Source organism: Chiloscyllium punctatum, chromosome 38 (genome assembly GCF_047496795.1).
Source record: "Chiloscyllium punctatum isolate Juve2018m chromosome 38, sChiPun1.3, whole genome shotgun sequence".
Classification (NCBI taxonomy): Eukaryota; Metazoa; Chordata; class Chondrichthyes; order Orectolobiformes; family Hemiscylliidae; genus Chiloscyllium; species Chiloscyllium punctatum.
This window is the reverse complement of record NC_092776.1, coordinates 33,803,098-33,828,566: the sequence shown is the minus strand read 5'-3', so window position 1 is coordinate 33,828,566 and position 25,469 is coordinate 33,803,098. Positions and strand designations below refer to the sequence as shown.

General features: G+C 40.0%; 1 protein-coding gene across 5 annotated transcripts in view; it reads right to left on the bottom strand.

Annotated features, from left to right (window-relative positions):
- The window catches only part of dock1 (dedicator of cytokinesis 1), a 577,688-nt gene that overhangs the window by 380,044 nt on the left and 172,175 nt on the right, over positions 1–25,469 (bottom strand). For all 5 annotated transcript variants that reach the window (XM_072557590.1, XM_072557591.1, XM_072557588.1 and 2 more), the window contains exons 25-26: positions 24,482–24,588; positions 4,092–4,219 (exon numbers count right to left, since the gene is read on the bottom strand). In XM_072557590.1, coding sequence (XP_072413691.1) covers positions 4,092–4,219; positions 24,482–24,588 — 235 coding nt within the window. The remainder of the gene's footprint in view (positions 1–4,091; positions 4,220–24,481; positions 24,589–25,469) is intronic.

Below are 25,469 nucleotides of genomic sequence, written 5' to 3'. Positions count from 1 at the left end.
CCTCAGTCTATAATCAGTGCTCCTTCATGATGAACACAGAGTGCCGAGGATACAGAATGCCCACTGGTGAGGGGACTTCAGCGTCAGTCACCAAGACTGCTTTATTAGCACCACTACTGAATGAACCGGCTGAGTCCTAAAGGAACCAATTGATACATCGGATCCGTGGCAAGTCGTAGATCAATCATCAAGAAAAGAAAAAAATATACTTGACTTCATCCCCACCAAACAACTGACCATAGATGATTCCAATCATGACATCAGTAAGAACGTCCACTATACAGATCTTATAGAGATGTCCCACCTTCACACTGAGCACACCCATCGGAGTTGTGTGGCACTACCACTGGACAACATGGGATCAACTTTAAATGATCTACCAAAACAACATTGGATATCCATGAGGCCCTATGGACCATCAGGAACAGCAGAAGTATATTCAAATACAACATGTAACCTTATGACATGGCACATCCCCACTCTAACACTATCAGGTTTGGACGAACACTAATCTAATTTTTGTTTTTCAGTTTGTGCAGATCTCCAATGTCCATGTAAAATATCGACTTCCAAATCAGTAGTCAATGCACACATACCAATCACACCAAGCAGCATGCATGGACCCTCTGAGTTACCTCAGATTAGCTGCAGGAAATCAACCCAGTTTCAATGAAGAATCCAGGAAGGCATACCAAAAGTAACCAAGGGCATATATAAAATTGAGATATCAACCTGGTGAAGTTACAACCCAAGACTACTTACATGGCAAACTGTGGAAGCAGTTTGCAATAGACAGGATTGAGCAAGTGCAAAAGAAAAGTTCAGATCTAAGCTCTGCAATCAGACCACATCCCTATCATAAATGGTGGCAGACAATTAAATGATCAACAGGGTGTGGAGCCACCACAAATATCTCAATCCTTAATAACAGGAAAGCCCAGCACTTCAGCAATTATCTACATCCAGCTTTAGCCAGAAGTGCTGAGTGGATGACCCACCTCGGCCTCCTCGAAAGGACACAGTTGCAAATCTTCAACCCATTTGACTCAGTCCACATGACATCAAGAAATAATTGAAGACAATGAAAACTGCATTGCTGTGGCATGGACAACATTCCAACAACAGAACTAGCCCTGGCCCTTACCAAGAGAACCAACACAATTGCAACAGTGGCACCTACCCAACTAGGTACGTCGGGAATGTCAGAGGTTCTGTTCACAGAGGTGGCTCTGAGGGAGCCAGACCAATGTCAAGTACTATGCACATATAAATAAAGGGTGACATGGTGAGGGGATATTAGCCTCTGTGGAGTTATTTCACATACATTAATCTAGGCTTTATTAATAATGGCACAAAGTAGAAAAGCAAGGAGGTAATGCTGAACTTCCACTTATACCAAGGAGGTATAAGTCATTGTAGTATAGTCATACAAAGAGACGTACAGCACGAAAACAGATTCTTTGGTCCAACTCGTCCATGGCAACCAGATATCCTGAATTAATCTAGGCCCATTTGCCAGCATTTGGCCCATATTGCTCTATTCATAGACCCATCTGAGTGCCTTTTAAATAGTGTTACTGTACCAGGCTCCACCACTTTTTCTAGCAGCTCATTCCATACATACACCACCTTCTGGGTGAAAAGGTTGCTCCTTAGGTCCCTTTCAAATCTTTCCCCTCTCACCTTAACCTATGCCCTCTAGCTTTGGATCTTGTCTATTCACCCCATTCATGACCCTCATGATTTTATAAACTTCTATAAAGTCACTCCTCAGCCTCTGATGCTCCAGGGAAAATAGCCTCAGTCTATTCAGCCTCTCCCCATGGCTCAACCCTGCAAACCTAGCAACATCCTTGTAATCTTTTCTGATCCCTTTCAAGTTTCACAATATGCTTCATATAGCAGGGAGACCAGAATTGCACAAAGCATTCTAAAAGTGGCCTAACTAATGTCCTGTGTAGCCACAACATGACCTTCCAACTCCTAAACTTAATGCACTGAACAATAAAGGCAAGAATACCGAACGCCATCTTCACTATTCAGTCTTCCTGCAACTGTGCTTTCAAAAAACTATGAAGCTGGACTCCAAGGTCTCTTTTTCAGCAGCACACTCCAGGACATTACCACTAAGTGTATAAATTCTGCCCTGACTTGCCCTATCAAAATGTAGCACCTCACCTTTATCTACATTAAACACCATCTTCCACTCTTTGGACCACCGGATCAAGGTCCCGTTGTACTTGGAGATAACCTTCTTCAGTGTTCACTGCACTTCTAATTTTGGTGTCATCTGCAAACTCACTAACCATCCCTAACATCCAAATCATTTATATAATTAACAAAAAGCAATGGACCCAGCACCGATCCTTGTGGCACACAGCTGGTCACAGACCTCCAATCCGAAAAGCAACGCTCCACCGTCACCCTCTGTCTCCTAACTTTGAGCCAATTTTTTTTACATTTTAAGGAGATCTGGGCACAACAGTAAGAGGAAGGATATGAACACACTGGAGAGATTTACAAAAATGGCTCCAGGGATGATAAACTTCCGTTATGAGGACAGATGGGAGAGAGTCAGATTGATATCCTCTGAGAGAAAGCAGTTTAGAGAAGATCTGATAGAAGCTTTCAAAATCACAACAAACCAGGATACAGTAGACTGGGAAAAACTGTTCCACTTGTAACAGAATCGTGAATAAGACGACACAGATTTCAAGTGATGTAGCATGATGTGAGAAAAAAAATCTTTACACAGAATGAGCAGTTCAGGTCTGGACTGCACCATTCATAACTATGGTGGATGCAGGTTTATTTGAAGAATTTAACAGGGTACTAGATGATTATGGAGTGTGTAAAGTTATGGAGCAAACCAGGTGAATAGCATTAAGTGATGGTGCTTGCTTGCAATTGATGTAGACACAATCACAAATGGTCTCCTTCTGCACTGTTACAATATAGTGTGATTCTGTTTCAAACTCCACCACCTTCAATTAATAGCTAAAACCACCTCAACCTCAGCCACAGCCACAGAGTTTTGGTAAGCAAACAATGCTCGTGTCAGCTAGAAACTGAAGTCTAGGTCATTGTTGATTCCTTCTTTGAGGAGTATGGGAAAACAAGTTTTTCACAAAACATCTGAAAATTTAATAAAAACCAAAAGAACTGTGGATGCTGTAAATCAGAAACAAAAACAGAAATTGCTGGAAAAGAACAGTTCTGAGGAATGGTCACTCAATCAGAAACATTAACACTGATTTCCTTCCACAGATGCTGCCAGACCTGTTGTGCTTTTCCAGCAATTTGTTTTTTGTGACCCAGAAAACAAAGGCTATCTTCCAACATGCTCCCTCAACACAACAACTTGCTCAACAGTCAAATATCCATCAATTTGTTGGAGACCTTGGATTGTGTTAGATCAAAATTGAAAAAACTCATGTGAAAAGGTACCGGACAATATGGGTAGATTTCATCAGGTATGAGTAGAGTATAAATCAAGGATTGGAGGACATGCACAAGCAATTCATTTACCCAACATTCAAACACTAACCACCCTGCATGTTACAGTCTGCAGAGCACTGGACATGTCCGAACTCAAATTGAACAGAAGTAGGCCACTCTTGATCCCAAAGGGACTGCTTAAGAAGTAGTAGCAAGCAAAGTGACCAATGATTGCTTGAAGAAGAAGTCCAAGGAAAGTATCGAGCATGTTCCTGTGGTGCTATATGCTAATCAGTGGTGCCTTGATGTCCACATGCTGTTGCAGGAAAAGCTTTGGGTTTTTGTTTGATAAAAATAATGCTTTAGAACTCCTTTCTGAGGAATGCAATTAATAAAGTTTGGCATGACAGATTTTGCATATGAAGAAAATAGGCAATTAAAATGGAGAAAAGCATATGTAATGAGAACAAAGAAAACTGACAACTTCTGTCAATAATTATGGTAGTCAGACAATGTGCACAACAGACAATAAGTCTAACGATATACAAAATAGAAATAAATTTAAATAGAAATACTGTATTTTAGCATTTAAATATCCATACTGAAATGTCAAATGAAGAATTATAAGTGACAAACAGAAGAAAACTACGAACCACATCTTTTCTGTAGAGTACTTCCAAAATGTTGCTAAGTAGATGGCAGCATGCTTTCAATTCCTCTTGTTTCTCCAAATGATACTTTAGTTGTTCAGTCATCATTGGTAGAAGGATGTCTCTGCAGTCTAGACAGAGTGAGTGGCACCATTCAAAATAACACAAAACTCTTATTAGGTAATAAACAGAGCTTAATTTTTACCCAAAGAACATCCACAGTACAAATGTACTTGTGTCAATATAAAAATCATCCTTAATAAATAACTATATTTACATATATCAACTCTATGCAAATTCAAAATTTACATCATTTAGGATTATAATAAAAGAAAAATGACCAGATAACTTTCTGGGACTATACAGAACCTGTAATCTTAATGTTGCAGTGTTGTCCTCATTTTTAAAAATTAATCCCATTCCCAGACTGAGAGCACAACCAACAGTTAATGTCATGCCAATTTGCTCTTTTAGGCACTGGTGAGCCACCACTGAAATCCACGTGGCATAGATGCATCAATTTACCATTAAGTAGGGAATTACAGGACTTTTACTCATTATTCATAAAGAAAAGATGATTTAATTCCAAGTCAGGATAAGACCATAAGACATAGGAGCGGAAGTAAGGACATTCGACCCATCGAGTCCACTCCACCATTCAATCAAGGCTGATGGGCATTTCAACTCCACTTACCCGCATTCTCCCCGTAGCCCTTAATTCCTTGTGACATCAAGAATTTATCAATCTCTGCCTTAAAGACATTTAGCGTCCCAGCCTCCACTGCACTCTGCGGCAATGAATTCCACAGGCCCACCACTCTCTGGCTGAAGAAATGTCTCCGCATTTCTGTTCTGAATTTACCCCCTCTAATTCTAAGGCTGTGTCCACGGGTCTTAGTCTCCTCGCCTTACGGAAACAATTTCCTAGCGTCCACCCTCTCCAAGCCATGTATTATCTTGTAAGTTTCTCTTAGATCTCCCCTTAATCTTCTAAACTCCAATGAATACAATCCCAGGATCCTCAGCCGCTCCTCATATGTTAGGATGGCATGTGACAGAGGCAAACTTTATATTCTTATGTTTTCTTATGTATCTGTTGCCTTTTCGCCTCAGTGATAGGGGCTGCAGGTTTGAAAGGTGATGTCAAAGGAGACTTAATGTGTGGCTCCTTTGCTTGGTGTGGATGGAGCACACTGCTGCCAAAATATGCTGGTCATAGATTGGATACCACTCTAGTGAACTGCTTATTCCTTGATTGTTCTATTGTTATTGCACCCATTCAGGAAATTGAGCATACTCCATCACGCTCCCTGATTGTGCCTTGTGGAACACATGGTTTTGGAGAGTCAGATATTAGCCACAGAATTCCCAGCCTCTAATATACCCTTATAGATACAGTCATATTGGACTCAAAACATTACCTTGATTCTCTCTCCACATATGCTGACAGACCTACTGAGATTTTACGGCACTTTCTGTTTTTATTTTAAATGGCAGGTCCATTTGAATTTCTGGTTAAAGATTACCCCAGCAACCTAAGTCCATTGAATATTAAGGTAAAATGGTTGGCTGTTCTCTTGTGGCAAATAGTCATTATCTACGTGGCTGGTGCAAACATTATTTGTTGATTGCAAATTTGAATGCTGTGCAGGTCTTTCCTCATGCACGTTTGGCCTGCATCAGTATCTGAGAAGTTGGGAATTGCAATGAATTCTGCAACCGTCAGTTAATTGTTTGAATTCCTATGGGAAACACCTACAGCAACATCCTGAGGCTCTGAAAATTGGCTTCCAAAAAACAACCAGAATCATCTTCCTTTATGTTCAATATAACTTCACTCAGTTGGAACATTTCTCCTTTAACTTCAGTGATATGAATTTTATTAGGGATTCCTGATACTACAGGGAAAGGCTGAATAGGCTGGAGCTGTTTTCCCTGAAGCGTCAGAGGCTGAGTGGTAATCTTATAAAGGGCTGTAAAATCATGAGGCACGGATAGGGGTAAATCAACAAGGTCGTTTCCCAGGATGGGGGGAATCCAAAACTAATGCGCTGCTTTAAGGTGAGAGAGGAAGGATTTAAAAGAGACCTAAGGGGCAACGGTTTCACGCTGAGGGTGATGACTGTATAGAATGAGCTGCCAAAGAAAGTGGTGGAAGCCAATATAATTACAACAGTTAAAATGTATACGGATGGGTAAACGAATAGGTTTAGAGGGATATGGGGCAAATGCTGGCAAATGGAACTAGATTTATTTAGGATTTCTGGTCGGCATGGACGAGTTGGACCGATGGGTCTGTTTCCATGCTGTACATCTCTATGACTCTAAATGCTACCTTGATTTCAAGGGCAGTTACTTCCAAATAATCTCTCAAATTCAGCTTTTTTGACTACATTTGAATCATTAGGAGAAAGTGAGGACTGCAGGTGCTGGAGTACCAGAGTTGAAAAATGTGGTGCTGGAAAAACGCAGCAGGCCAGGCAGCATCCGAGGTGCAGGAGAATCAATGTTTCGGGCATAAGCCCTTCTTCAGGAATGGGAATTCCTGAAGAAGAGCGTATGCCCGAAACGTCGATTCTCCTGCTCCTCGGATGCTGCCTGGCCAGCTGTGTTTTTCCAGCACCACATTTTTCAACTCTAATGAATCATTAGCCTGGCATCCCTCAGGGAACACAACCTGAACATCAGTAAGCAGATTACTACTGTGTTAGTGCCACTTGATAGCACTGAGGGTGACAACTTCCATCTATGTGCTGATAATAGAATGATGGCATTGTTATTGAAAGGAATGAATTCAGCCTGCTTTTGTAGACTTGGCATGCTTGAGCCACTTTCCACATTGTCAGGCAGTTGCTAGCATTGGGATTCTACTGAAGAAGCCTGGCTGGGAGTTAGGCTAGTTCTAGAGCACATCCTTATTTCTTAGCAAAAGTCTTGACAGAGCAATTGCATTTGCAGTATCCAGTACATTCAGTCATTTCTTAAAATGAAGTGGAGTGAATCAAATTGGCTGAAGACTGACAATACTTGATGCTGGAAACCTCACAAGGAGGCTGAGATGGATCAACAACTTTTAACTGAAGATCACAAAGGTTACATAGAACAGAAAGAGGCTATTCAGCCTCACTAATCCCTGCTAGTACTCCATGTTAGCCTGCTCTTATCTTTCCAAACTTAAATTTACCATCACAACCCTCTATTTTCTTATGCTTGTCCAGTCTTCTCTTAAATGCATTGCTATGGTCACTTGATTTTGCGTTAGCAAAACAAAGAAGCTGGTCATTGACTTCAGGAAGTGGAACGGAGGGCATGTGGAGATGTTGTGAGGATCAAGGTTCCTGGGAGTGACAATCAGTAACAATCTGCCCTGGTGCACCCACATTGACACTATGATCAAGAAAGACAGATGTGCCTCTACTTCCCCAGAAGACTAAGAAAATTCAGAATGCCCATAATGACTCTTATAAATGTTTATAGTCGCATCTGGATCCATCACGGTATGGTGTGGGAACTGTAGTTCTCAAGACTGCAAGAAACTACAGAGTTGTGTACACAGCTCAGTCCATCACAGCCTACTCTCCACTGACTTCATCTATACTTCACTTTACTTTTGCATCAGAAAAGCAACCAACACCAAAGACCCCTCTACTCCAGTTATATTCTCTTCCACCGCTTTCCATCAGGCAGAAGGTATACAATCTGAAAATACATACAAACAGATTCAAGAACAGCTTCTTCCCCACTGTTACCAAACATTTGAATGGACCTCTTAAATGTTAACACTGATCTCCCTCTGCACCATCTCAACAGTTGTAAGGCTGTATCCTGTTCTGCAACCCTGATGCATTTGTGCAATATGATCTGCCGACAAAGCACATAACACTTTTCATTGTACCTCAGGTAATGGATCAATTTTTTTTTAAAGTGTTCCCTTTGCCTTGAGGTGAGACAAGATAGGGATAGAGAAGTCACATTAAACACCCAGTTTGTTATGGGATCAAAATGCCACCAGGAATAGAAACTGAAAAGAAATCTACAGAAGTACTAAATGTCAGTATTAACACTTCACAGCATCTCAGAAAAAAAAGGCAACTGCTTCCTGAGAAGCAGAGGCAAAGATGATACTGCTGTATAGAAGCAGAAAAGGACTGTTTGTCACAAACAACTAAGCAGGATGCTGCTTCTTCCAAAAAAATACAAAACATGGACGGACATAGACTAATGGGCCAAGGAAGGTTGGTACCTGGTAACCAGCTATAGGGTTCCTCGCTTCCATTTAATCTGATGCCAGGAGACTTATTTGGTTCTGGAATCAAGGTTGAAAACACTCAGCGTCATTCTGTCGCTTCTGGATACCACTGCTAAGTCTGTTCTGTTGGTGGAACTGTGGCTGTTGCTTGACTGGTCTGAGAAAAGCTCTCAGTTTCAAAATAAGTCCTCAGATATGAGAGAGGAAGATTTTACATGGTCAATGTAGTATGGTGTGCCATTGTTGTTTCCAGTGTCATTTTTCAAAATGTGTTAAAGGAAGAACTACTGGAAATAAGTAATTATGTTTAGCTTTTATTTGATGGGAAAAGCAAGTTAAGAATAATAAATACTAACCGTCTTTCTCTATCTCTGGACTCACATTCCACCTACTACTTACTCCTTTACCCATCCCATCTTGGCTTCAGCATTTATACCACCTTTGCCTACCTACAATCAGTTCCGAAGAGGAGTCACTGAACCCGAAACATTAACACTGCTTTCTCTCCACAGATATCGCCAGACTAGCCGAGTTTCTCCAGAAATTTATGTTTTTACTAATAGTTCATGAATTTTACATATGCATTTGGAAAGCATACTTTATTCAGCTTGCACATTTAATATCTTCACTTACACGGAAGTATGTTGTTCCATTTAGATAGCAGGTGATGATCAAGTTCCTTGCTGTGTATAATTCCTCTAGACTCAATGTTTACTCTTCCACTTGTCACATTACCAAATGGTCAATCAAAAGAGACAAAGAAGAAATACCCACCAATCGCCTAGATGTTTTCCTATAACACCGCACTTCGGCCCAATAGGTTAAAAACAGATTGAAGGGGCTCTGTCCTCGGGTTTTTATTTCCCCCTCCCATTGCCTTTCACTATGAGGGAGAACCTGCCATGCAGGTCTGCTGTCCCAGTCTACTTCACTGTGATGCTGACTTGCTGCATATGCTTCCCAGTTTTTAAATAGGCCAACACACTTCTTAGCACACTCTCTGTTAAATCAACACTTGTTTACAGTTGTATAATTCCTAGGTTGCATACATCTTTTAGGCACAAATGTTCACAGTCCAGAGGTACCTGAAGGACCACCCTTCCCCACTCATCAAAAGATGATCTGATACCCTCTGCAATAAAAAGTGCCTGAACTCTGAGGCCTCCTCAGACCATATCTCCAGGGTACTTCAGTCAAAGGGGGCCTCTGACTATCCAAGAGAGAATGCACTGACAACATGCATGCTAAAAGATCTAATCTTCACTCTCTGGGTTCCAGACACCAGGAATGCCAAAACCTGATTTCAATGGAGACAGCTGGCATATAACTGGATAGATGCCTCTGGGTACTGTGAATTTGCAAATTAAGGAGCTATCCAAATCTCACACCTGCAAAGATTAGCAATGCCGAATTAATTAGCAGAATCTGGATGATTTCTGGCATTTGGGACACAGCCGAGACATTTTCTCTCATAGCAAAAATCAGAGCCCAAGTGACTAATTCCATTTTAAACCAAATGTAATAGTTTAGACTGGCTAGCTTTATTTGGATTAATTTACACTGGAATAGGAATACCTTAATCTTGTTTCAATTTGGAATTTCATATGATTAGAACGTATAAAGTTAATATGAGTTAGCACCATAGACTGTGGTATATAAACCAAATTGGATCCTCAGACAGACTGATTAGATATGCATCTCTCCCCTCTGCCTCATTGGTATTATTCCCAAATTTATTCCAAGGGCAGACATTTTTCCCTTGTGCCCTGCTGAATGCTCAATGATAATATTAATCAATTGAGCCAAGAACAAGTAACAAAGGGCAACTTTTTTTTTACTTAACCTATTTTTCTCATCAAACTGTTCATATATGTTGTTATTACACACCTCTGGAGCAGGCGGGATTTGAACCCGCGCATCATGGTTAAGGGTTAGGGAGACTACCAGTAATCCTACACGAGGACCACGAAGGGCTGCTTCAATGCTCCCTCTGATTAAAATCTTAAGGATCTAATTGACAAGACGTATAGGTTCATAGAGTCATAGAGATGTACAACGTGAAAACAGACCCTGCGGTCCAACCAGTCCATGCCGACCAGATATTCCAACCCAATCTAGTCCCACAACTATCCCCATTCAGTAGAAAGTTCACATTATCCAAACAGCGTCCACAATTCGTCAACTGAGTTATATCCAATTGATGTTTTGAAACATGTTTTATACCAGAACAACCTTTACTGGTAATCTCAGTGATCCCCTCAATCAACATTACAAAAATATTATTTCAATATGACTACACTGTTTGTAGGTATTTTTATATGCATATTGGCTCCCACATTTTACAACACAACAGCAACCAAACTTCAAAGTACTTCACTGCTCATAAAATGCTTGGAGACATTCAGGAGTCTTGAAAGTACTCTGTAAATGCAAGCTTTCCTTCTGAATAGAAAATTGTATTTCTAATATATCTGTGAAATAATTGTTAGGAAACTAACACCGAGGTCTAGCATTTTTAAAAGAACAGAATAATAAACAACAAAATACTGCTTCATTTAAGAAATATTATGGAAACGCAAATTATTAGCTGGGTGCAACATAGCATCTCAGTGTGCAAAAATACCTTTTGTTTAATGTTTGATAGGAAACTAAAAATTAGTAGACAAAGAGCAGAAGGAAGGGAACAAAAGTATACCGACTCCTCTGAGAAATATAGATAGAAGTAACACAGAAGAGGTCAATGGGTAAAAAGATTTTCAGAGGACATGGGTGCTGTTGTTGATGGGGAAGTCCTGATGGTGAATAAACAATGAAATCTCATGTCAAAGAACAGATGTTTTTGAGCATAAATGCAGAGCTAAACACCAGATCTTGTAAAAACTGCTCTGCTGAACAAGAATTTCAGCAGATAATAGGTAGAGTGTGCAAGAGTGAAAGTGGGAGTGCACAAGGGAGACAGAGTGAAGTCCTGGGTCTGAATGAGAATGTAAGACATGTTGTTTCGGATTTCAAGTGTATAAAGGACAGCAATTAAGGTGGTAATATTGCTTCTTGAGATGTTGATTATGTCCTGCTCTAAAATGGAACTCAAACAAATGAGGAAGAATTAACCACTCTCAGCACAAGTTCTGTATATCTCAACCTTCATCAACATGCCTGCTACATGCAGTTGAACTAGCATTGATCTGAAAATGGCCTTGATAAATCAATAACCTAAATTTTTTTTGTGTTTCAAAGGCGTCTCAAGTATGATGCATGATGATGTGAATTAACAATGATTAGCTATCTCTGTTCATTCCACAGATACAAGACTGAGAATGATTAATAACTTAGCATTATGCATCCTCAAATGTTTGATTAATCTTTATAACAGAACATTGTCAAAAAAATTATATCTGTTGAGAATTGTATACAAGTAACAAAGAATATAATCTAAGTACATCTATGTCAGCCCATTTTCTTTGACTTGAAAAAGGCATCAAGAGTCAGGTAAAAAGGCACCTTCACATCACACAATTCCTGACGCAGAGTGGAATTTTGCTCCTATACAGTAGTATAAGAGAAGTTTGCATGCAACAAAGCTAACTAGGAACCTATTAAATCAGTTGCAAAACTGAAGCTTGTAAACAGTAATCCAAAAATTGTAATTTTTGCATATATCATTCCACAAATATTGCTACATTAGAACAGGAAGCATGCAAATTTAACTGTGTGGAGTTCTATTACAATACTAATACAATATTTGAAAGCACAGAATTAAAAGGATGCTCTCCTTACATGCGCTTTAAATCAATTCCACTGAAGTGAGTCGGAAAAAGAGACAAATTTGTAAAAACCTGAGCAACATTTACTACATTAAAATTAGATGATATGCATACTTTAACCAAGATGCAATTTAAGCATCATGTAACATTAAATATTTTCCTCACACTGAACAATAATTTCATGTCCTTCTTCTTAATTTATAACAAACTCCAAAACTCTGATCATTTATATTATAGTGAATGTTTTTGCTATCTAGAACAAATTAGAAGTTAAATGAAATAATTCAACCGCAGTGACAGATAACATACAAGAACATATGAATTAGGAGCAGAAGCAGATCATTCAGCTGATGGGATTGTTGCCTCAACTCCACTTTCCTGCCGATGTCGATATCATTGAACATACAAACAAGGAACAAGAATAGGCCGCATGGCATTTCAAACTTGCTCCACCATTCAATAAGATCATCTGCTCTGATTTTAACCTCAAGTCTACATTCCTGTATACATCCATTAATCTTTCATTTCCTTGCTTATCAAAAATCTACTATCGCCTTAAAAATATTCAAAGTTTCTAGATCCACTGCCTTTTGAAGGAAGGAGTTTCAAAAACACACAAGCATCTCAGATTCTTTTCCTTATTTGTTTTAAATGGGCAGCCATTATTTTTAAACTATGATCCCTAGTTCTAGATTTCCCTAAAAGAGAAAAAAATCCTTTCAACATTCATCCAGTCAAGTCATCTCAGGATTTCATGTTTCAATTAAGTCACCTCTCATTTTTTTAAAACTCCAGAAGATACAAGTTTTGGCCTTTCTTTTATAAGGCATTATTTCTCTCTTCATTATAGGCATTAGCCTAGTCAACATTCCCTGAAATGCTTCCAATTCGCAAGGGACAGCATCAACCGCCAGAGGTCATTGTACACATTGGTAGCAATGACGCAAGTAGAAAAAGGAATGAGTTCCGACAGAGTGAAATTAGGAAGTTAGGCAAAAGGTTAAAAAGGAGGACCTTAAAAGGTAGTAATATCTGGATTGCTCCTGGTGCCACGTGAGAGTGAGATAAGGAATAGGAGGATAATGAAGTGCAGATGAATGCGGGGCTGAGCAGCTGTTACAGGAAGCTAGGATTCAGATTTCTGTATCATTGGGATCAGTTCTGGGGCAGAGGTGACATGCACATGAGGAACGAGTTGCACATGAACTGGAGGGGGACTAATATTCCGGCGGGGAAATTTGGGAGGATTTAAATTAATCTGGCAGAGAGGTGAAACTCCAAATGGTAGTAAGGCAAAAAGAGAAATTTGAAGCTAGTGCAGAAGTTAAAGAGAGCAAGTTAAATAGACAGACAGGCAAGAGCACAACAGGTAATGAGGAAAGACTGATGAATGAAACTGTATTTATTTCAAAGTAAGAAGCTGACAGATAAGGCAGATGAACTCAAGGCATCGATGAGAACATTGGACTGGGATATCATAGCTATTCCAGAACCATGGCTGAAGGAGGGACAAGACTGGCAGAGTAGGTAGTAGGGAAAGGTACAATTACAACATTTAAAAAGACATTTGGACAGGTTTTTATAGCACCACACTTTTCGACTCTGATCTCCAGCATCTAGAGTCCTCACGTTCTCGTAGTTCATTATGACCTTACTGTGAAACCTCTTCCTAGAGTGCCTACCTTGAAGGTCTCTCCTCCTCCCTCAACAAGGATCTCAATGAGTCTCTCTCACACTGCACCCCCCCAGATCGTCATCCTCAGCACCTGCCTATGGAACGGACTGATCCCACACAGACTTCGGACTATATTCAGACCATCACAATTTGAACCTGACCAGGACAACCAGTATGTACAACAAATCCAAAGCCTCCAGAAACGATTCTCCTTCTTGATCCTCCACTCCACATTTGCAGTAATGTGGATTTCACCAGTTTCCTCATTTCCCCTCCTCCCATCTTCTCCCAGATCCAACCTTCCAACTCTGCACCACTCTCTTGAACCATCCTACCCGTCCATATTCCTTTCCATCTATCCGCTCCACCCTCCTCTCGAACTAACACCATCACCCCCCGCCTTCCTCTACTTATCGCATTCCCAGCTACCTTCCTCCCAGTCTCACCCTCCCTCCCTTTATCTCTCAGCCCCCTTGGGCCACCTCCTCATTCCTGATGAAGGGCTTATGCTCGAAACATCGACTCTCAGATGCTGCCTGACTGGCTATGCTCTTCCAGCACCACACTCTTCGACTCTGATCTCCAGTCTGCAGTCCTCACTTTCTCCAAGTTGAGGGATAGTAAAGGTTTAGAGGGATGCGGGCCAAATGCACACAATGGGACTAGCTCAGTTTAGAAAATCTGGTCAACATGGATATGTTGGGCCAAAGGACCTGTTACCATGCTGTATGTATTTATAACGTAAGTACAGTGATCAGTACTGTACACATTATTCCAAAAATGGTCTCACCAATGCCCTGTATAATTGAATCATTAATCCTTTACTCTTGCATTCAATTCCCCTTGCAATAAAATAGAAGATTCCATGAGATTTTTTGATCACTTGCTGTACTTGCATTCTAAGTTCTGCGATTCATGTATTAGGACACCAGATCTCTCTGAATCTCAAAGCTCTTCAGCTTTTATTTAGATAATAGGTTTCTTTTTTATTCTTTCTGTTAAAATGGTCAATTCTACACATTCCCACATCATATCACTTGCCAAATTATTAACCACTCACTTAACCTACCTACAACCCTTTATGCACTTCTTTCGTCATTTTCAAGCTCATGTTCCTACCTATCTTACTCATCAGTAAATTTAGCTTCCATACTTTTGGTTCCTTTATCCAAATAATTCATGTAAATTGTTAAGGTTGAGGCCCCAGTACCAATGTCACATCCTGCCAGTCAAAAAAAATACCCACTTATCCCAATTCTCTGCTTCCTGTTAACCAGCCAAACGTCTATCCATGCCAAAATGTTATTCATCAGGTTCTATTTTCCACAGTACCTTCTGATGTGGAACTTCGCAAATGCATCCTGGAAATCTAAATACAACACATTCACTGCTTTCCCTTTTACCACAGCACAAATTACGTCTTGAAAGAATTCTGATAAATTTGGACAGCATGTTTTGCGTTTGACAAATCCATATTGATTCTGCCTGATTATCCTGAATTTATTCAAGTGACCTGTTATAACATCTTTAACAACAGCTTCTAATGAGTTACACTTGCTATTTTCCAACATAAAGGAATCTTCTCCAAATCTAATGAGTTTTGGAAATAAAAAACAAACACATCAAAACATCAACACAGAGATAAGGAAACTTTATTTTCTCTCAGACGATTATTGGTCTTTGGAATTCCTTTCTTCAAAAGGCAGCAGTCACAGAATCTTTAAATATTTTTTAAAGAAAAGGTAAATAGATTCTTGATCACCAAGGGGATGAAAGAATAACAGGGATATGCAGGAATATATTTAAGTTCATAAAATATTAGGAGCAGAATTAGGCCATTTGGCCCATCAAGTCTGTTCCACCATTTGATTATGCCTAACATGCTCAACCCCATTTTCCTGCCTTCTCGCCATATCTCTTCAACCCATTACCACTTAAAATCTGTCTAACTCCTCCTTAAATTTACTCATTGCCCCAGCATCCACTGCACTTTGGGGTAGTGAACTCCACAGATTCACAACCCCTTTGGGAGTAGTTTCTCCTCAACTCTGTTTAAAATTTGCTACCCCTTATCTTAAGTCTATGACTTCTCGTTCTAGAATGCCCCACAAGAGAAAGCATCGGCTCCACATCTATTTTATCCATACCTTTTATCATCTTGAATACCTCAATTTAATCTCCCCTCATTCTTCTAATTTCCAGAGAATATAGGCATAAACTGTTCAATCTCTCTTCATGCAACAAACCCTCATCAGTGGGGTCAATCGATTGAACCACCTCTGAACCGTCTCCAATGCCACCACATCTTTCCTCACACAAGGGGACCAAAACTGTGCACAATACTCCAGGTGTGGTCTCACCAATACCTTGTATAGATGCAATTTATACTTCCTTACCTTTGTATTCTATTCCTACAGCTATAAAAGCCAACATTTCATTCACTTTCTTTGTTATCTGCTGTACACGCAAACTAGCTTTCTGTGACTCATGAATGAGTATACGTAAGTCTCTCTGCACCACAGCACCCTGAAGTTTCTCCCCATTAAGATAATAGGTCGCCTTCCCATTTCTTCAGCCCAAATGCATGACTACACACTTTTTCATATTAAACTCCATCTGGCCATACTTTGGCCTACTCTCCTAACCCATCTCTATCCAATTGTAAGGTTATTTCCTCATTGTAATCCCACCTATTTTTGTGTCGTCGCAAATTTAGCTATAGAGCCTTCTGTATCCAAGTCATTAACTTAGATTGTAAATAGCTGGGATCCAAGGACCGAATCCTGTGGCACCCATTAGTTATATCTTGCCATCCAGAAAAAAAAAACATTTATCTTGACTCTCTGTCTTCTGTCCATCAGCCAGTCATCTATTCAGGCTAAAAAATTACCCCTATTCCTGTATAATCCAATGTGGTGAATTAAGTTATTGTGCAGCACCTTATCAAATGTCTTCCAAAAGTCCAAATAAATTAAACCTACAGCATCCCCATTATCCACTTTGCTCATTACAGTTGAGGTTAAAATCAGATCAACTATATTGTTCATTAGTTGAGCAGGCTGGAAGCGCTGAGCAATCTATTCCTGTTCCTTGTTTGCATATTTATATTTAGAAAAGTAACTAATGAGACAGATTAATATACTAGGATGAAATCCATCAGGATCTGGAGACTTCTCAACTCACAGCTCTAACAATTTACTCAGTACTTCCTTGGTAATTGTAATTTTCTTGAGTTCCTCTCTTTCTTTCAATTCCTGATTTACAGCTGTTTCCAGGATGTTTCTTGCATCTTTTGTGAAAGCTGATCCAAAATATCTGTTCAATTTGTCTACCAACTCTTTATTCTCCACTACTAATTTCCCAGCCTCACTTTCTTTATTGGATCAATACTTAGTTAATTTTTCTTTTTAAATATCTTAAGAATCTATCCCTGTTTTTATATTTTGAGCTAACTTTCTCTTATACTCTGATTTTTCCTTCCTTAATCTTTTAGTAATGCTTTTTTTGATTTAATTATTCCTTTCTTTTACCTTCTGCTCACTCTTCTGACCTGCCACCTATCGTTGCACAATATATCTTTGCTTTAGAGTTTAATACTACCTTCGACTTTTTTAAATTAACAGTGGATGACAGGCCCATCCTTTACAATTTTTCTTATTTATCGGAATGCATTAATTCAATTCTTCCTGGAATATCTCCTTAAATGTTTGCCATTGTATTTCTACTGATCCATCCGTTAGTCTAACCTGTCAGCTTACTTCTGCTAGCTCTGCCTCATAACCCCCCCCCCCCCCCCAATTGCCCTTACTTAAATACAAAACAGTCATTTTGGATCAATACTTCTTTCCTTTAAAAGTCGCCAATCATTATGGTGCTACCGAGAAATGCTTTCACTATGAGTTCAGTAACCAACTTGTTGGCCAAAGCCAGGTCCAGTATAGCCTTCTCTCTGGTTGGTTCCAAGCTGGTCTAAGAAATTGTCCTGAAAATGTTCAGTCAATTCCTCATCTACACTACTTCATCTGCATCTGACTTTTCCAGTCTTCATGTAGCGTAAAATCTACCATGATAATCGTGAGACCCTTTCACAAGCTCTTGTTGTTTCTATCTTGAAACTCTATCCGACAATATGATATTGCCAGAGGGCCTGGACACTACTCACACAAGTAACCTCTTGCTTTTACCATTCCTCATCTCTTTCATTCTGCTTTCATATTTTAGTTTTCTGAATTTAGATCAACCTCCATTTTGTCAATACTACCTTTAACTAACAGAGTCATTCCTTTCCCTTGTCCTAATCACCTGTCCTGACTAAAAATCAGTCTTCAATATTCAAATCCCAATCTGGAGCATTCTGCAGATAAATGTATCTTCTGACCTGTAGATTACACTTATTTATCTCAATTTGTATTACTAGTTCATCTGCTTTGTTTCAAGTGCTACCTGAATTCAAATACAGTGCCTTACATTTTGTTCTTTTATTATATTTGTAACCTCCAGTCTTATCTCCTGATTTGCTCTTTGATTTGAAGTCACAGACATTGACAGGAAGGGAACAATCATTTCCTACATTAAGTCCTTTCACTGTTGCCTTTTCCCCACTCTTTGATTAACCACAAATTTCTAAATTTTGTCCCTTGCCCTCATTATTAGTTTAAAATTCTTCTCCAGTTTTGCATTCCTCAAAAACAAATCTCATTACGGTTCAGGTATAGACCATCCTAATGGCACACATACCATTTTCCACAGTATAGTGGCTAGTGACGCAGGAACTGGAACCAACTAGTCCCATATGAATCTTTTAGCCATGCATTCAGCTTTAAAACATGGATCGCTGTATGCCAATTTGCATGTGGCTCAGGTAATAATCCTGACATTATTCAGAGATGATCAAGAACTTTTGAGGTTCTACTTCTGAATTGGGCACCTAGTTCCTCACACTAGCTGGCAGAACTGCCGTCCTAGTTCTATCTCTGTCATTGGTGCCTGCAAGGATCACTGAAAGCTCATCTCCAGTTCAGACCAGATAATCAGAACCCTGGCATTATGCAGCAAACAGACCTGGCTGCAACTCTCACTCTTTCCTGCAACCAACACTGTCCATCCCTCTGACGATCCTGACCCCTACTGATCTACATTCCATTTGGCTCTCCCTGCTGAAATTCCTTCTTGTACCATGGTTCCATTGTCATTTAGTTCATTCATTCCACAGACAAACAAGCTGAGAGAACTGTTTTGTAGAGGAATAAGACAGTTCTATTTTCTGGGTCTGTAGATTGAAAGCAGCAAAAATGGCCTTTAGTAGCGATATACTCTTGTCGGATGTGGGAGTTGAGGGAGATTAGGGAGAGTTTAGATGTTCCTGAGGATTATATCTGCAATTAAATGCCACTGGTTGCGAATCCTATTAAATCGAATACATCAGTCGGAAAGACAGTTGGAGGCAATGAGGAATTTACAAGAGCAAGAGGATGTGATGAATGGCAGTTATAGGAAGGGGGAAAATTCACAGATATAGTCACATAGATGGGTTAACTACAGGAAAGGTAAGAGAGGTCGGCAGCAAGTGCAGGAGGCTTCTGTGGCTATCCCCATTTCAAACAAGAATGCTATTTTGGAAAATGTAGGGGGTGATGGATTCTCAGGGGAATGTAGCACGAACACCAAGTTTCTGGTATTGAGAATGGCCGCAATGCAATGAGGAGTACGTCGGGTTCCAAGAGATCAATTACGTTAGGGGACTCTCCAGTCAGAGGTACAGACAGACATTTCTGAGGCCAGCAGCGAAAAATCAGAATCATGTGTTGCTTCCCTGGTGCCAAGATCAAGGATGTCTCAGAGAGGGTGCAGAATGTTCTCAAGGGGGAGAGGTGCCAGCCGGAGGTCATTGTACAAATTGGAACCAAAGGCAGAGGAACAGAAAAGGGCAAGATTCTGAAGGGAGATTTCGAGAGCTCGGCAGAAATTTAAAAAGGAGGTCCTCGAGAGTAGTAATATCTGGATTACTCCTGATGCTGCAAGCTAGTGAAGGCAGGAATAGGACGATAGAACAGATGAATGTATGGCTGGGGAGCTGGTGTATGGGAAAAGGATTTACATTTTTGAATCAGAAGAAGCTCTTTTGAGGTAGAAGTGATCTGTACAAGAAGGACAGATTACACCTAAATTGGAAGAGGACTATATACTGGCAGGGAGATTTGCTTGACTGCTTGGGAGGATTTAAACTAGTAAATTTGGGGGGGTGAGACCCAGGAAGATAGTGAGTAAAGAGATCAATCTGAGACTAGTACAGTTGAGAACAAAGGCAAGTCAAACAGTCAGGGCAGGCAGGGACAAAACAGAAGAAGATAGGACTGATAAATTAAACTGCATTTATTTCAATGCAAGAGGCCTAACAGAGAAGGCAGATGAACTCAAGGCATGATTAGGAACATGGGACTGGGAGATCATAGCAATTACAGAAACATGGCTCAAGGATGAATAGGACTGGCAGCTTAATGTTCCAGGATACACATGTTCCTGGAAGGACAGAAAGGGAGGCAAGACAGGAGGCGCTTTTGATAAGGGATAGCATTACAGCTATACTGAGGGAGGATATTCCTGGAAATACACCCAGGGAAGTTATCTGGGTGGAACTGAGAAATAAGAAAGAAAGAGATGATCACCTTATTGGGATAGTATTATCAACCCTCTAATAGTCAGAGGGAAATTGAGAAACAAATTTTTAAGGAGACCTCAGTTATTTGTTATGGTAGGGGATTTTAACTTACAAACATAGACTGGGACTACCATAGTGTTAAAATTTTAGATGGAGAGGGATTTGTTAAGTGTGCACAAGAAAGCTTTCTGCTTCGTTATGTGTATGCACCTACGACAGAAGGTGCAAAACTTGACCTACTCTTGGGAAATAGGCAGGGAAGGTGACTGAGGTGTCAGCAACAAAACTTCTACTAGTTTTAAAACAGTGATGGAAAAGGATAAACCAGATTTAAAAGTTGAAGTTCTAAATTGGAGAAAGGCCAATTTTGGTGGTATTAGGCAAGAACTTTCAAAAGCTGATTGGGGACAGATGTTCACAGGTAAAGGGACAGCTGGAAAATGGGAAGTTTCAGAAATGAGACAACTAGAGTCCAGAGAAAGTATGTTCCTGTTAGGGTGAAAGGAAAGACTGGTAGGTATAGGAAATGCTGGATGACAAGGTTAGCGGCATGGTGGCTCAGTGGTTAGCACTGCTGCCTCACAGCACCAGGGACTCGTGTTCAACTCCTGCCTCGGGCAACTGTCTGTGTGGAGTTTGCACGTTCTCCCCGTGTTTATGTGGGTTTCCTCACACAGTCCAAAGATCTGCAGGTTAGGTGAACTGGCCATGCTAAATTGCCCGTAATGTTAGGTGTAGGGGAATGTGTGTGGGTGGGTTGCTCCGAGGGTCGGTGTGGACTTGTTGGGCCGAAGCGCCTGTTTCCACACTGCAGGGAATCTAATCTAATCAGAAATTGAGGATTTGGTCAAGAAAAAGGAGGAAGCATATGTCAGGTATAAACAGGATAGATCGAGTATAAAGGCAATAGGAGTGTACATGAGAGAGAAATCAGGAGGGCAAAAAGGGGACATGACATAGCTTTGGCAAATAGAATTAAGGAGAATGCAAAGGGTTTTTACAAATACATTAAGGACAAAAGGGTAACTAGGGACAGAATAAGGCCCCTCAAAAATCGGCAAGGCAGCCTTTGTGTAGAGCCGCAGGAGATGGGGAGACACTAAACAAGCATTTCGCATCAGTATTTACTGTTAAAAAGGACATGGAAGATATAGAATGTAAGGAAATAGATGGTGACTTCTTGAAAAATGTCCAAATTACAGAGGAGGAAGTGCTGGCTGTCTTGAAACGCATAAAAGTGGATAAATCCCCTGGACCTAATCAGGTGTACCCTAGAACTCTGCGGGAAGCTAGAAAAGTGATTACTGGGCCTCTTACTGAGATATTTGTGTCATCGACAGTCACAGGTGAAGTACTGGAAGAGTGGAGGTTGGCTAACGTGATGCCAATGTTTAAGAAAAGATGGTAAGGACAAGCCAGGGAACCATAGACCAGTGAGCCTGACGTCAGTGGGTAGGCAAGTTGTTGGAGGGAATTCTGAGAGACAGGACATACATGTATTTGGAAAGGCAAGGACTGATTAGGGATAGTCAACATGGGAAATCATGTCTCACAAGCTTGATTGAGTTTTGTGAAGAAGTAACAAAGAGGATTGATGAGGGTAGAGCGATAGATGTGATCTATATGGACTTCAATATGGCGTTTGACAAGGTTCCCCATGGGCGACTGGTGAGCAAGGTTAGATCTCAAGGAATACAGGGAGAACTAGCCATTTGGATACAGGACTAGCTTAAAAGTAGAAGACAGAGTGTGGTGGTGGAGTGTTGTTTTTCAAACAGGAGGCCTGTGACCAGTGGAGTGCCACAAGGATCGGTGCTGGGTCCACTACTTTTCATCATTTATATAAATGATTTGGGTGTGAGCATAATAGGTATAGTTAGTAAGTTTGCAGATGACACCAAAATTGGAGGTATAGTGAACAGCAAAGAAGGTTATGTCAGATTACAACAGGATCTGGATCAGATGGACCAATGGGCTGAGAAGTGGCAGATGGAGTTTAATTTAGATAAATGTGAAGTGCTGCATTTTGGAAAAGCAAATCTAAGCAGAACTTATACACTTAATGGTAAAGTCCCAGGGAGTGTTGCTGAACAAAGCGACCTTGGAGTGCAGGTTCATAGCTCTTTGAAAGTGGAGTCGCAGGTGGATAGGATAATTGGTATGCTTTCTTTTATTGGTCAGAGTATTGAGTACAGGAGTTGGGAGGTCATGTTGTAGCTGTACAGGACAGTGTTAGACCACTGTTAGAATATAGCACGCAATTCTGGTCTCTTTCCTATATGAATGATGTTGTGAAACTTGAAAGGGTTCAGAAACGATTTACAAGGATGTTGCCAGGGTTGGAGGATTTGAGCAATGGGAAGAGGTTGAATAGGCTAGGGCTGTTTTCCCTGGAGCATTGGAGGTTGTGGGGTGACCTTATAGAGGTTTGTAAAATCATGAGGAGCATAGACAGGATAAATAAACAAAGTCTTTTCCCTGGGATGGGGGGAGTCCAGAACTAGAGGGCATACATTTAAGGTGAGAGGGCAAAGATAAAAAAAACCTAAGGGGTAACTTTTTCACGCAGAGGGTGGCATGTATATGGAACGAACAGCCAGAGAAAGTGGTGGAGGCTAGTACAATTATAATATTTAAGAGGCATTTGGATGGGTATATGTAGAGGAGGGGTTTGGAGGGATATGGGCGAGGTGCTGGCAGGTGGAACTAGATTGGGTCAGGATATCTGGTTGCCATGGACAAGTTGGACCAAAGGGTCTGTTTCTGTGCTGTACATCTCTATGACTCTATGAATCCATAACCGCAGAGGCAGAACTCCTGTCCTGAGTCCTTGCCTACCTCATCTCATCCTCCAGCCCCTTGACCATATTGCAACACCCCACCCTATGAGGTCAGATCGCCTTCTGGTAAAAGAATCCAGGTGCCTCTCCATAAACCTTGAGCTGCAGTTAGTCAAACTGTAAATACTTAGCACAGGTATGTTTGTCCTTGATCACAGTAGTATCTTTGAGTTCCAACAAACTGCAGCTTTTAAAAACACCTATATTGCCATTCACGAATTTTTAATTAATTTAGTTACATTACTCATGTGTTTGTTGATTTTTGTATATTATATTAACTTTGCCACAAATATGTATGCTTATATTAAATTTTAAGAATAAAATAGGCTTTAACCAATTCACAAATACTCACTAAATAGCAAATTCCTCTTCCTGTTGTAGAATAAGAATCAACTCCTATCAATCAGCGCTCTGCTTTGCGCTGATATCACACTCATTAGCTTTTTCAACTCTTGTTTTCTTTTGGGGGAGGTCATGCCCACTGTGTCACACTCTGTTTTACCTGGTGTCCGTCTGCTCTCTCTCATGAGGTGTCTTATCTGGTGCCTGTGCTTTCCCTCTCTTTCTGTGTTTATCCATTGCCTGTGCTATCCCTTTCTTGCTGTGTTTTATTTGGTCTTGCACGTTTTATCTGGTGTCCCCTCTCTCTCAATATTATATCTGCAGACCATTTTCACTCTCTCTCTCGTTAATCAAAAACTAATCTACCAATGCCTTGAAAATATTGTGACCCAGTCTCTATTCTGGGAAAAAAAAGTTTCACTGACTCAGGACACTTGAGGGGAAAAGATTTATCATCACCTCTGACTTAAATTATTTATCCTTCATGTTTAAACTGTGCTCCCAAGTTCTAGTCTCTCTCATGAAGGGAAATATCTTTTTATCATCAAGATTGTCAAGTCCCATCAGGACCTTACATTCTGCACATGGTTAATGCACTCTTCAGCTCTGGAGTTTCTTGACTTTTTAAAAAAAGAAATCCAGTGATGGGACTCTAAGCTGTTTACAGGCACATAAACATTTTTCTCGAGCTTAATTCTGCAGAAAACTGAAGAAACTGTGATGCCAAATATTGCTTTTCAAAGTTAATTTAATTAGCTCAACCCTAATTTCCTTCAAATCAACATAGTACCAGCATAATTCAAAATTTGAAAGATACCTTAGCAGGTTAAAAATACCATTTTAATTGCTAGAAAATCTTACTCACCATGCTGTGTGAAGAGGTCACTGTGCACTATTTCTATCAAACAGTACAGCTTCTGAAGCACAAGTCTGCCTGATGGAACTTTGTGGATAAAATCTGTAAATAGTTTACTGTACAAAAAAAAAGCAATCATACAAGCCGCAATTAAATTATGACCAAATTTAGGCCGTAAGTACATGATCAAAGAATACTTAATATTTTAAAATCTCTATGAGGTTGACCACAAGAATGTCAGAACAATCATGTAATTTATTTTAAAATTCCAACACTACCTGACTACAACATAATTTTGTGATATGGCATTACTGGATTATAATTCTTATAACTCAATATTTAAAACTAAATGTTTGAAACACATATTCATATTTTTATAGTTAAAATATTTAAGGATGCTTTAGTCTTTTAAATCTGGCTTTTTGAAGTCTATGCATGGATACCAAAACACAAAACACATTGGTAAGAGTTTAAGTTTCAAACAAATGATTTTAAAAACATGCAATCTTCATTAACTTTTCAAAGCTTGACAATTATTTTCTTTGCCCATTTAAAAAATTAGCAATTGCTATCTCAGCTGACAAGTACCATAATAAACACCTCACCATAAAAGATAAATTCCATAGAGGTCTATTTACAAATCTTCTATGGGATTAGTAGAATGGGGAATATTGAAAATACACATTACAACAGAACATGGGTTAAAAATTGACCTACATTATTTTTACATTAGCTGTTATTTATGACCTGCCCATGTTAGTTCTGTTGGAGGCAGGAAACAAAATGTAGTGCCCTCATTTACATGACTATACAGTAAGTGAAGTATCTACCAGCCAGCTGACTGTTTTGCACCTTGTTGAATGCAAAGAGAATATATGGCTTAACCAGTTTCCCTTAAGAACAGATTTCTTAGAAGGTAACTACATCAAATTAAAGCTATTTAAAACCCAGTGGGGGGAGCAGGGAAGGGGTAGGAGGAGGAGAGACAGACAAGAAA